The sequence below is a fragment of the Penicillium samsonianum genome, assembly GCF_028829775.1.
Source record: "Penicillium samsonianum strain IBT 33392 chromosome Unknown utg000001l_segment0_segment0, whole genome shotgun sequence".
Classification (NCBI taxonomy): Eukaryota; Fungi; Ascomycota; class Eurotiomycetes; order Eurotiales; family Aspergillaceae; genus Penicillium; species Penicillium samsonianum.
In genome coordinates this window covers 3,464,158-3,475,920 of record NW_026643259.1, presented here as the reverse complement: position 1 = coordinate 3,475,920, position 11,763 = coordinate 3,464,158, and the positions used below count along the sequence as shown (strand labels likewise).

General features: G+C 48.5%; 7 protein-coding genes across 7 annotated transcripts; 4 read left to right on the top strand and 3 right to left on the bottom strand.

Annotated features, from left to right (window-relative positions):
• Position 1: 1 nt before the first annotated feature.
• N7471_001321 (histone H3 family protein) lies at positions 2-632 on the bottom strand (the record flags this gene model as incomplete). The annotated part of the gene is made up of 2 exons (XM_057274042.1): positions 2-348; positions 464-632. 2 exons carry the CDS (start codon positions 630-632, stop codon positions 2-4), a joined length of 516 nt encoding a protein of 171 aa, XP_057142221.1.
• A 501-nt stretch (positions 633-1,133) lies between these two features.
• derA (putative ER-associated proteolytic system protein Der1) lies at positions 1,134-1,880 on the top strand (the record flags this gene model as incomplete). The annotated part of the gene is made up of 1 exon (XM_057274041.1): positions 1,134-1,880. One exon carries the CDS (start codon positions 1,134-1,136, stop codon positions 1,878-1,880), a length of 747 nt encoding a protein of 248 aa, XP_057142220.1.
• A 1,672-nt stretch (positions 1,881-3,552) lies between these two features.
• On the bottom strand, positions 3,553-3,816 carry N7471_001319 (uncharacterized protein; the record flags this gene model as incomplete). The annotated part of the gene is made up of 2 exons (XM_057274040.1): positions 3,553-3,687; positions 3,763-3,816. The coding sequence occupies 2 exons, from the start codon at positions 3,814-3,816 to the stop codon at positions 3,553-3,555; spliced, it is 189 nt and encodes a 62-aa protein (XP_057142219.1).
• Positions 3,817-5,828: 2,012 nt separating this feature from the next.
• Positions 5,829-7,477, top strand: N7471_001318 (glycosyltransferase family 32 protein; the record flags this gene model as incomplete). Its single annotated transcript, XM_057274039.1, has 4 exons — positions 5,829-6,107; positions 6,167-6,322; positions 6,376-6,735; positions 6,789-7,477. The coding sequence occupies 4 exons, from the start codon at positions 5,829-5,831 to the stop codon at positions 7,065-7,067; spliced, it is 1,074 nt and encodes a 357-aa protein (XP_057142218.1). The 3' UTR covers positions 7,068-7,477.
• Positions 7,478-8,085: 608 nt separating this feature from the next.
• Positions 8,086-8,859, top strand: N7471_001317 (uncharacterized protein; the record flags this gene model as incomplete). Its single annotated transcript, XM_057274038.1, has 2 exons — positions 8,086-8,440; positions 8,552-8,859. Exons 1-2 carry the CDS (start codon positions 8,107-8,109, stop codon positions 8,857-8,859), a joined length of 642 nt encoding a protein of 213 aa, XP_057142217.1. The 5' UTR covers positions 8,086-8,106.
• Positions 8,860-9,206: 347 nt separating this feature from the next.
• On the bottom strand, positions 9,207-10,032 carry his3 (imidazoleglycerol-phosphate dehydratase HIS3; the record flags this gene model as incomplete). Its single annotated transcript, XM_057274037.1, has 2 exons — positions 9,207-9,622; positions 9,714-10,032. 2 exons carry the CDS (start codon positions 10,030-10,032, stop codon positions 9,207-9,209), a joined length of 735 nt encoding a protein of 244 aa, XP_057142216.1.
• Positions 10,033-10,208: 176 nt separating this feature from the next.
• N7471_001315 (uncharacterized protein) lies at positions 10,209-11,451 on the top strand. Its single transcript, XM_057274036.1, has 2 exons — positions 10,209-10,549; positions 10,606-11,451. Exons 1-2 carry the CDS (start codon positions 10,457-10,459, stop codon positions 10,972-10,974), a joined length of 462 nt encoding a protein of 153 aa, XP_057142215.1. The 5' UTR covers positions 10,209-10,456; the 3' UTR covers positions 10,975-11,451.
• The last annotated feature ends 312 nt before the right edge of the window (positions 11,452-11,763 follow it).

The window sequence follows — 11,763 nt, the reverse complement described above, 5'->3', positions numbered from 1 at the left end:
CTCAACCAAGCCCAGCCCAGACACCGCGAATTCTCCGCGCAAGCTGGATATCTTTCTGCATAATAGTAACGCGCTTCGCGTGCAGCGCGCAGAGATTCGTATCCTCGAATAGGTGGACGAGAAAAGCCTCAGCGGCCTCCTGCAGAGCTTGGATAGCATGCGACTGCCAGCGCAACTCGGCGCCGACGTCGGCGGGGAGGAGATCGAGCGCGACTTCGCGGACTAAGCGCGCAAAGGGCAGTTTTGCGATGAGGAGGTCGTAGGAGCGTTGGTAGCGGCGGATTTCTTTCAATGCGACGGTGCCGGGCTTGTAGCGGCGGCGGCGGCCTGTGGGGGTTGGGTCTCCGGCTAGGGGATTGTTAGATTGAGAGATTGAGTTTGTGGGGAGATGGTTGGGGAATTGCGCATGTAGAGTAATGTAAGGCGCTCATTGTGGTGGTGGTAGGAAAAAGGTAGAACGTACGTTGGACGTTGGCAGTGGTCTTTGCGACTTTTGATTGCTTTCCTCCCTTCGTCTTGCGTGCTTTGGTTGGTGTTCCATCTCCATCGGCGGCGGGCGCGGCGGCTGTCTTGCGCCCTTTGCCTTTTTGTGCGCTGCCTGGTACTGTCTTGCGGGCTTGCTTGGGTGGCATTGTGGGAGAGGAGAAACGCGCTGTGTGATTTTTTTGGGTAGTGGGGTGTTGGAAAGCGATCAATTGGGAGGTTTATCGCCTAGCAACCAGCGTTCTGCGAATTTCCGCGTTTGTGTCGAGATTGCCCCTTGCAGGAACCGTGTTCGAGTATCGAGGAGACTTAGGCTTGCACAGCTTGCACACGAGGTTCAACCGAAGGGATTGGGATTAAATCCTATCTGCTAATAATTAGACAGTCTTTGTTGCGAAGGGAAGGCTGGGGAGCTGTCAATATGAACTATTCGGGCCTTAGCGTCCCAGCCCCCCGTGATTCTCACGTAAACACGCGTCTCGTGTCTGGCACGTGACGATAAACTGGCCTACCTGTTCTTATCTCCGTCATACGTTGAATATACCCCGGAGGCACTTTGGAGAGCTCTCTGTGCTCGTGGTGATCATCCGCCCTCACTCCCGCTTCTCTCTGATTTCCATCCTTATCAGAAGTCACAACTACCACACATCATGGCCGCCCTCTGGGAGAACAATGGGCAACCAGGCCAGTTTCCCCTCGAGCAATGGTTCTATGAGATGCCACCCGTCACCCGATGGTGGACAGTAGCCACCGTCGCAACCTCAGTCTTGGTGCAGTGCAACATCGTGACCCCATTCCAGCTGTTCTACAGCTTCCGCTCTGTCTACGTTAAATCGCAGTACTGGCGACTACTCTCGACATTCCTCTATTTCGGGCCCCTCAATCTCGACCTATTATTCCACGTCTTCTTCCTGCAGCGCTACTCACGTCTTCTGGAAGAAACATCCGGCCGCTCCCCGGCCCACTTCGCATGGCTGATCTTCTACGCCATGACAACTCTCCTCATCATCTCGCCTTTCCTCTCAATACCCTTCCTGGGAAGCGCGCTTTCATCAAGCCTAGTCTACATCTGGGCCCGGCGCAACCCAGACACCCGCCTCAGTTTGTTGGGCCTGCTTGTCTTCACCGCTCCCTACTTACCCTGGGTGCTGATGGGATTCAGTGTGATTGTGCATAAGATCGTGCCGAAGGATGAGATGCTCGGTGTTGTCGTCGGTCATATCTGGTACTTCTTCAACGATGTCTACCCGCCTCTACATGGTGGCCACCGTCCGTTTGACCCGCCTCGCTGGTGGCGGCGACTGTTTGAGCCTGCGCCTGGGCCAAACGAGCGTGCAACCGGTGCGGCTAATGTGAACCGCGAGTTTGTGGCTGCGGCGGCGCCCGAGGTTCGGTGAGCTGTACTCTTTTATTGATCAAGCGTCGCTTTTCCGAACGGAATATCGAGGTCGTTTGTGGCATCGATCGGAAATTGAAACTAGACCGCAGTCAACAAACGACAGGTCTCACTAGTATAAGTAGAGCCCAGGGTGCGATGGGTCCGATTCTAGCCTTGATATCTGCTCAAGTGAGGAGGAAGCTGGACACCGAGTCTCTTGGTGACGCTTTTCATCTAAATCACGCCGGATGAGAGCATTCAACATTATTCCGCGAGTTTTGATGAGATACTGGTTGAACATGGAGACTGGTGGCCACGTCAGAGCTGTGTCCAAAAGTGGTACGAGGGAGACTAGCGCTCACTTTTATCTGATGTGGGACGTTGCCCGGCACAGTCCGCTCAATGTGATCTATCCCAAAGAAGCAAGGACTAGGACTCGGTTTTTTGTGTTTACAAGAGCGTGCATATTTTTTTACATTGGAATAGCCACAGATACCCGAATTATTTTTCATTTTACTGCTATACCGCTTAGAGCTGCATGCAGACACAGACCTTAAGATGACGAAATGTACGGGGTATCAAACCCTCGCCATGACCTCCAGGACCAAGTCCGAGAGCAATTTGACTTCGCTCCGTCCCTCGTAAACTCAAACGCACCCCATGTTTGTTTACTTTCACATGCGTTAAAGTAAAATAAAGTAAAATGATACCGCATGCATTACTCCGTACCAGCCTCAAAACTCCTTACAGAAGGCAGCCATGCATGATCATGCTATGTTTAGGTATGCCAAGTCAAGTACCGGGCTGTACAGCCTCGATCTTGCATATGCATAGGTAGTATCAACAGGCAGCATCATACAATATAGTCAGCCTAGTCATCTCACATCACAAGTGCTCGATTATTATTAGAAAGAGGTGTTGTACCACGATGTGGAGGACGACGTCAGACCAAGGATGCCACGAGGCAATATAATCGTACATCGTACAGCGTACAGCGTACAGTGCCCAGTGCCCAGTGCCCAGCGCCCCGTGCATTTCATGTATTTGCCCCATATTTCAGTAAAACCAATATGGTGCTATGCAGCGCTTTTAATTAGGGCCCCGGGCGCGAGCTTCCTAGCTGAGCAAGAGCTACGTATATCCCAGGATTAGTAAATGGCAGTACAGGACTCCATACTCCGTATATGTATACTTGCTACGCACATATTACCTTGATAATAGAGGATAAAGTATGAAGGTGCGTTAGGCGCGCATTGCGAGTTAATATCAGATTTGTACCAAAGGAGTAATTCGTAGCCGTTTTTCGCGCCCACGTCCCGCTGATAAGCATGACACGGCAAGCGATCTGCGCAATGCTTGTACGGAGTACTTTAGAAGTGATAAGTGGGTTTAATAGGATGTTTGAAAGGGGTTTATAACATACAATATACATATATCGTAGGCTGTACTGGTATATTAGTTATAGAGAGGTACGTATGTATAGGGGATTGGTAACTAACTAGTTATAGGGACCCCCTCCCTGAAATTTTAGGGGCATATTCACTACCGCCTTCCCTATCGGGTGCGATACTGAATTCTGCTATATATTCTGCCACCACCATATAATTCTGGTTTACATAGTAAAAAGCCCTGCATTTTAATGAGAAAAAATCGTACATTTCATTGATCTCTGCATTGATCTACTCTACAAATTAGGTATCCTGCTTCTTACGCACCCCTCCCCGCGCGCCGTCTCCGTCCCCGTCCCCGTCTCCGTCCCCGTCCTCTACCACGCACCCGGCCTCGGCTTGCTTCCTATGATGATGGATCCCGGTGAATAGAGCTATCTTGTGTTAATAGATCGGGGGAAGACTGGGTATTCTGGGTGCTTAGCATTAGTAGGGTGGGGACTCTGGAACAACCTTAGAGTCGGAATCTGGATCTGAGTCTAGATAATCAAGGCCTAGGGAGGCCATATTGACGGTTTTGGCGATGAAATCGATGAAATTGACGAAGAAAGTGATGGAAAAATGGGCAGGAAGAAGGCAGGTTAATGTATGTAAACCAGAATTGGAGTATCAATTTGTTTGATCTAGTTTATGTGACAAGAGTGACTTAATTTTGTTAGGGGTTTATATACAAATTGCAGGTAGCTGCCGTCTGATTAGTACAATTGTATAGCGAGTTTAACATGAAGGCGGTGTATGAAATTGGAAGGCGGTAAGTATTAAGCCTAAGAAATCAGACAGGGGGGTCCCATTACAGGAAGGGGGGTTCCCTATGCCAATCCCCTATGTATATTGAGATTAATGGTTGGGGCAAGAACCACCCACGTCACATCCGATGCTGATCTTAGAATCAAAAACTGGAGAAGCTTCAGAGTACCGATCTTCTGATGGTATGCTATGACGAGTGATAGGCACCCGCGTTTAATAAGTGTTGAATCGAGATAGTACCAACATCCAACGTGGTGAACCGTGGGTTTATGGATGGGAGTTTTGGCGTACCATTGCTTGGCGATTATGGGGGGTCTAGTGGGGTGTTCTGTGACAGTTCCCATGGTAATGGGTTATACATAACTAATTGTACTTGTGCACAGTTGATGAAAACTATTCAAAGGTTTCATTGGTCAGAAATATTCCCATGTTGCACTTCTCGATATTCATTCCATACACTACGGAGTACAAGCAAAATACTTACAATATACGGAGTACGAATACGATTAATAAGGCCAATAATGGGGGCAATAATGGAGGCAATGGAAACCTCGAATCGAGTAATTGTACCGTGCACGCCCCATCCCGTGGCACGCGGTGGCGGTTCACCTGGCAAATCGGTGCCTATTCCTACCTCTCGGGCTGGAATAACCTTGGCCAAGTCTGTGGCCAAAGTGTCCAAGGCTTGGTTCTTTCTTTTTACGCGTGGGATTGGATTCATAAAAAATATATTCTGTAACATATAGTGTCATAACTAAACTGCTCTTATCAAAGGCCTACGTGTACAGTCCACGCCACACATGTGGCGGTAGCGAAATACACGTATAATAAATATACAATGTACATTATTATTAGTTATAGTTAGTTATACACGGTATCATTATAGTCCTTCCGTGCTCCTTTAATTTTTAACTAGTAAATTAATTACCTTGGTAACAGACCTCGGGACTAGCAGATGCAAACTACCACTAGCCTCCCGAGGCCAAGAAAGGTACGGTAGAGTACATGCCTAAATAGGACTAGTTCAATACACGGTGCTCACGTTGGGGTTTTTTCCCCACGGCGCTATATTTACAATACGATGACGAGTCCTTGCGCCAAACTTAGATTATTTTAGCGACGTTGAGAGCTATACACTCGTAGATATTTCCAGTAGCTATGTATGTACGGAGTAGTGAATGTTATATTATACGAATAACAATTTTGAAGAGGTAATTCTAATAGTACTAAATCTAAGCCAAAATCCAGCACCTTCATCCATACAATGTGGTTTTTTTGTTGAAAAAGAAAAAGGTTAAAAGAATTCCCCTTAGTTGCCCCACTGTCAACCCACCAATCACAAACCGACCAAGCCGACCAAGCCGAACCACAGCCACCCCTCTGCTCAGCCTCCGTAAATGTTCTCAACCTCTGGTCCCTTCCCAAGGTTGTATTATACTACTTTTCTTTTACTTTCCCTTTTTTTTTTTGCCTCATTTTCCATTTTTTAACGCTCCCGAGGTCTCCCCTTTCCTTCTTTAGCTTTAGTCTCCCCACTCCCGTCACTCCTTATTATCGTGAAGTCTCCCCTTTTTAAATACTCTTTTCTCCCTTTTATCGTCTATTATCCGATTCTTATGAACCGTTGCATTTCCGTACTTTTAACCTATCTACGGCCTGAGGGTCCGTGAATCAATTCTTAATACGATTTTTACGACATAAAACGAATTGTTGGGGTTTCAATTGGTTATCACGCTCCTATTTGGTCCTTGGCTTTCGCCTTCGCCTTCATCATGCGGCGCGGTCTCTTCATCTTCCTCCTCGTCAACCTCATCATTCTCTCCTTGCTCATCCGTAGTGTCTCGACGCTTCTGGCACTACTAGTCGAAGATGCCGCTGCCGACGCTATACACCGCGCGGAGCTACCCTCGCCGAATTCGAGCCTGATCGAACAACGCCCCCAGATTATTCCAAAGATCATTCACCAGACATACAAGAATGAGACCATCCCAGAGGTCTGGGTAGAAGCTCAACAGAGTTGCATTGACTTGCACCCGGATTATGAATATATTGTACATCCATGGCCCCCACCCGATCTGCCCAATTCAAGGTGACTAACGTGTGTCATTAGCTCTGGACAAACGAGAAATCGCGAGACTTTATCGCCGCCGAATACCCTTGGTTCTTGGACACCTTCGATGGCTACAGTTATCCTATTCAGCGCGCGGATACTATTCGATACTTCATTCTCGCGCACTTCGGTGGAACATACATTGACCTCGACGACGTGAGTATACCCCCGAGAGACCATGGTGTTTCGTTTCTAACGCCATCAATTAGGGCTGCAACCGTCGCTTGGATCCTCTCCTGGCTTATCCTGCCTGGGTACGCCGCACTGCACCTACCGGTATCTCCAATGACGCTATGGGTTCCGTACCGCAGCACCCATTCTTCCTCCGTACCATCGAAGTGCTGCAACAGTACGATCGTCACTGGCTCCTCCCATACATCACGGTCATGTACTCGACCGGACCGCTGTTCCTGTCTGTCATCTGGAAAGAGTACATGCGCGATGGACCGAGCGAGGCTGGGCGCGTGCGCATCCTCATGCAGGACGAGTACAACAAGTTCTCTTGGAGCTTCTTCACCCACCACCGGGGTAACAGCTGGCACGGCAAGGATGCGCACTTGATCTTCTGGGTAAGTAACAAAGTCTGGTATCGAAATACTGAATCAACGCTAATATCTCACAGATGGGTCAACATTGGGTCTTCCTCACTGTCTGCGGCTTCCTCCTCGCCGGAGTCGTTGGATTCTGCCTCTGGTGGAGCTATGGACGTGTCATGCTCCTGGGGGCCAAGTACCGCTACCGCTACTCCAAAGTGCCCAACCCATCGCGACTCTCGACGTCGCCAACACGACGCTCGCGACTCTCAGTCCCGACACTCCTGCGACGCGTCAGCTTCAAAGAAGACGAAGAGGCAGGTGGTGTCACAGAGACCTCGTACGAACTTGGACGTCGCGATGACTAGAGATCTAGAGATTGACTTCTCGACTCGCAACTTCGCCATTTTACAGCTTGTGTATTTGTCTGTAACGATACGGCCTCGGACATGATCTCTGCATCAGCATTTATTGTACAACTTTTGCTCTTTTCTTTCTGTGTTTAGGAGCGCATTATGCATGGTGTCTCAATCCTGTGACGGGATCCTGGATTGAATGCTCACCTGGAGCAATTGGGTTTGCTTTTGGACATATGCGCAGACCTTTGTGTGTGATCCTGTTTCACTGTTCCCCATTTTTATTATTTTTTGTCTATTGATTTGTAAACAAGTTAGATTTCGCTTCTCGGGAGACAGTGGAATTATATGGACATGCCTCTATGCACTCGGATCAGATATCTCCGGGGGGAATGATGAATCAATAATGCCTTGAAACTTTGCCAAATATAAAATCTAAGGTAGATAACTAGTCAGATAGTCCGTGCAATCATGTCTGAAACCCCTAAAATCTGAAACGCCAACCTCAAACAGCAATCCTGAAACCCTAAGTTCTCCCTCCAATGACAACACTGTGCCTTGCATCGCCACATGACAAGCTTTCCAAGTCGTCCTATCAAGTCTGGAGCCCTGGTCTTTTTTAAAAAAATATAGTACCTTGTGTAGCATGTCCTTTGTTGAAGTAAATAGGTCATCTCATCATTGGGTGTTCTTCCCTGATATTGGCATCCGTCATCTGACATACTTCAGTCCACTAGCATTCTCCGCGTCTAGCCTACAATGTACATACTGACAACGGGGTACGCCTCCCCTTTGTATGTCCCAGCTGCCTTGGACAATGCAACCCCCTGTTTCATGCCCCTTCTGCCTCTTACAGACATGTTCGAGGACTTATAAAGACGATCTACAGTGCTGCTCTTTGGTCCCACACAACCAAGAACACTTTCGATACTATCCATCTATAACAACCATTCAACCTTTTGACTATTGATTCCTACGTGACATAGTTACCCGTTCACTCATCACCCATTCTTACATACTACCTATATCTACTCAATCCATAATCTACAAAATGCACCTCCAAACCCTCCTCCTCTCCCTAACCCTAACCCTCACAATCCAAACAACCGCAACACCACTCCCAATCTCCCTCTTCACCCGCGACGCAGCTCTGACAGAATCCCAACTCATCACCATCGCCCCCACATCCGAATCCTGCACAGACGCCCCAGCAGAAGGCGAATGTGCAACAGCAAAACAAGCAGCCAAATTCACATCCCAATCTTTCGATAAATACGAAGTCACCTCGAAAGCAGAGCAGGCTGCCATAATCAGTTTGATGGCTTTCGAAACTGATGATTTCAAGTATAACAAGAATCATTTCCCAGGCGTTGCTGGGCAGGGTAGTGAGTTCACCTAACCCTAATTATTCCCGCAATATCCACATCCATCTTCCATACATGCATACAAATCCTTTTTTTCCCCCTCTATATATATATACTAACCAAATCTTCCAGCACGAAACATGCAATCCCCATCCTTCAACAAAAAATACGCCTCGTCCCTACCCGAACTAAAAGACAAACTCGCCGGCGTGAGCAACAGCCCGGCAGATCTACTCGACCTCCTGCGCAGCGACGGCGCTACGGACTTTGGTTCTGGTGCTTGGTTCCTTACTACGCAGTGCTCGAAGGAGGTGCGGAGTGCGCTTGCTGATGGTTCCGAGACTGGGTGGCAGCGGTATATCTCGGATTGTGTGGGGACTTCTGTTACGGATGAACGGAGGGAGTATTGGGAGAGGGCTGTGAAGGCTATTGGTGTTTAGATTGGGAAGGGTTAGGGATTTGGGGTTTATGATTATTGTGTTTTGGGAATTGGGATTGCTCCGTTGGGTTCTCGGAGCTGGTTCTTCGATGTCAGTGTTGGTTCTTTTGTTTGCCAGGTTGGGTATTTGATATTTGATATTTGATGATTGATGGATTATGGATTATGGTGTAGGATTAGTATACCTAGGTACAACAGAAATGGAATTTATTCGAAATACCCAATCTTATTACATTTCATTTCATAGCCAGCCATACGACTGCACCGCTCTGTAATGGGTATAGACCACACTGTACATCCATCTCATGTCATCCATAACACAATTTTATATATCTAACACACCAACCCTTACAAAACACCCTTAGTACTAACAACATCACCCGCACCAACATCACCCGCAACCCTACGCTTACAAGCATTGCGAATAGCAACCGCAAGCGCCTTAAACGCACTCTCCGCGCGGTGGTGGTCATTATCACCATAAGTGCAACCAACATGCAACGTAACGCCCGCCGCCTGCGCAAAGCTCTGCAATCCATGCGTGATCATCTCCGTACTCAAGTCGCCGATCTTCTCGCGCTTGAAGCCAAGGTTGATAACCGCCCACGGCCGGCTTGAGAGGTCAATCACGGCCCATGAGAGAGCCTCGTCGAGAGGTGCATCGCCCCGACCGAATCGCTCGAGGGATTGTCGTGCGCCAAGTGCTGCTGTGAAGGCTTCGCCTAGCGCGAGGAAGGTGTCTTCTGTTGTGTGGTGGTCGTCGACTGGTGGGATTAGTATTGGCATTGACATTGGCATTGGTGTTCCATATTGTAGGGTTTATCCTATGTGTATGGTGTTCAGGGAGAAACTCACTGTACAAATCACCCTTCGCCCGAACCGCAAGACTCATCCCGCCGTGCTTGGCAAGCGCGTGCAGCATGTGGTCTAGGAACCCGATACCGGTGCTGATGGTGATTTGCTGCGTCGGGGTGAATTGTGTTGCATGGCTGGCCTCCTTGGGTGGCACAATGCCTTTCTTGGAGGCTTCGAGCTCTTTGGGGTCTGTTGGCGCGGGGAAGTGGGTTGAGGGTTCATAGGGTGGGAGGACGCCGCCGTCTAGGGAGAGGGAGATTTGGATTTTGGTCTCGTTGGTGGACCGGGAGAGGGTCGCTGTGCGTGCGGTGAGGGACATTGTGAGTTTAGGGATATGGTGTAGGTCGAATTGGCAATTGAATTGAGCGGTGTTTATACGGGGTAGAGGGTTGATAATCGGAGTTCTTTTTTGTATGACTCGTCCGCTGGAGAATCGTTGATCCGTACTATGGTATGGAGGACATAACCTTGGAAGATAGTTACACTTAGTTAAGAGTTAAGGTTAGCAGGCTTTAAGACACTGGCTGGTCCATGCTTTTGTTCTCAACATCCTTGATATCAATATTGTCTTTGATATTGCCATTGGAGTCTGAAACAGACGTCTTCCTTTTGTCTTTACTTTGTTTATCGTCTCGGCGAACTCGGCTTCGATAAGGACCGACATCCATCTCAATACCTTTCCCAAGCCAAAACTTGCCCCTCTTGTTCGCCATACCATTACGACTGTACATATACATCCCAGAATGCCAGCACCATCCAACCACAGGGGTGATGTCGAACCCCCGGAGGAAATCACCTGGGTAGCCGCCCAAGGCTTCATGACCGGCGTGTTCCGGGTAAGCAACCGGACCTGCAATCCGTAAAGTCCAGTGCAATCGCTAATATCCTCAAGTTTGGCTCTGTGTCCATCTTGGCTCATATGATTCTTGCCATGCCCCACCCCTTTGTCTTCTCCGCACCAAGTCCGCCCGCGTATCCCGCGACACAACCCCGTCCACGCCCATCAATCTTCTCCCGCGACTATCTCCGCTCACGACTCTTCCACCGTCCCCTGGAGGGTTTCTCAAGCTGGATATCGCCCGGTTCCCGTGTCTACCGCGGTCTGACGCCACAGTTCAAGGTCTTCCTACAAGTTGCGGCTATGACTCTGGGTGGTTGTATCTGGCAAGAGAAACGCGTGACGGAATATATCGAGCTGGTGAGACGGATCAAACGAACGGAGCGACTGGAGGCTGAAAGGGCGGAGGGGAATCGTCGATAATGAAGAGCTTCAAGAGATAATCGCCCACTGGTTTTGAACGATGTGAGCTTGGAACTTAAACTTTCCGCCACCGGACGCAATATATCCGCCGCATCGTCGGAACACCGGATGGGTTGAGTCTCATTTCTCAGTAATTTCCCATTCCTGCAAGGCGCAGAGTTGAGGCGAATAATTTGTAGCTGTCCCTGTCAACTGCTGATCCCGAATGAAACTTCGTCACCGATGACGCCAGGTTCCTGGGGATATCCCCCCTGATTGCCATGCTGATCTATTATGATCTCCTTTTCGCGTGGGCCCAAGACATCAACCCCTACGAAAGCAGCATCCTGGAGTGCCGTAAACGCCGATCATCCTTTGGGGGTGGATCCTAGGATTGGACCTATGATGCTCTGTTGTCAATTTGGAGTGTAGATCGTATACAGGAGATTAACGATGTATGGATACATCGTATGTATGAAGTTGCTTCTAAGGTTGTTCTGGAGTACAAAGAAAGATCAATGATCACCATTGATATGCCGAAGATGGTTACCAAAGAGGAGTCCAATTTAGTTTCTAATGCACTAATGCTTGTAATCCCAACTATAGCGGCACTATCAAGTCTAGTGGAGCGCCTCTTACGTGGTACTCTTCGTACTAGAAATGTACTAGAGATATACGAGTCGTGAACGCATGTCTTAGGTTTTTCTCGTTTTTGGTCACTTTTGGGGTGTAAATAAGCGATATATGTTACAAATGTAAGTTTAACCGTTAAAGACGAATAGAAATTTAAAAAATAATTTAAAAAAGACC

Coding starts and splice junctions, on each gene's coding strand:
- N7471_001315 (XM_057274036.1), top strand. CDS start 10,457: ATGCCAGCACCATCCAACCACAGGGGTGATGTCGAACCCCCGGAGGAA. Junction 10,550..10,605: donor TCATGACCGGCGTGTTCCGG/GTAAGCAACCGG, acceptor AATATCCTCAAG/TTTGGCTCTGTGTCCATCTT.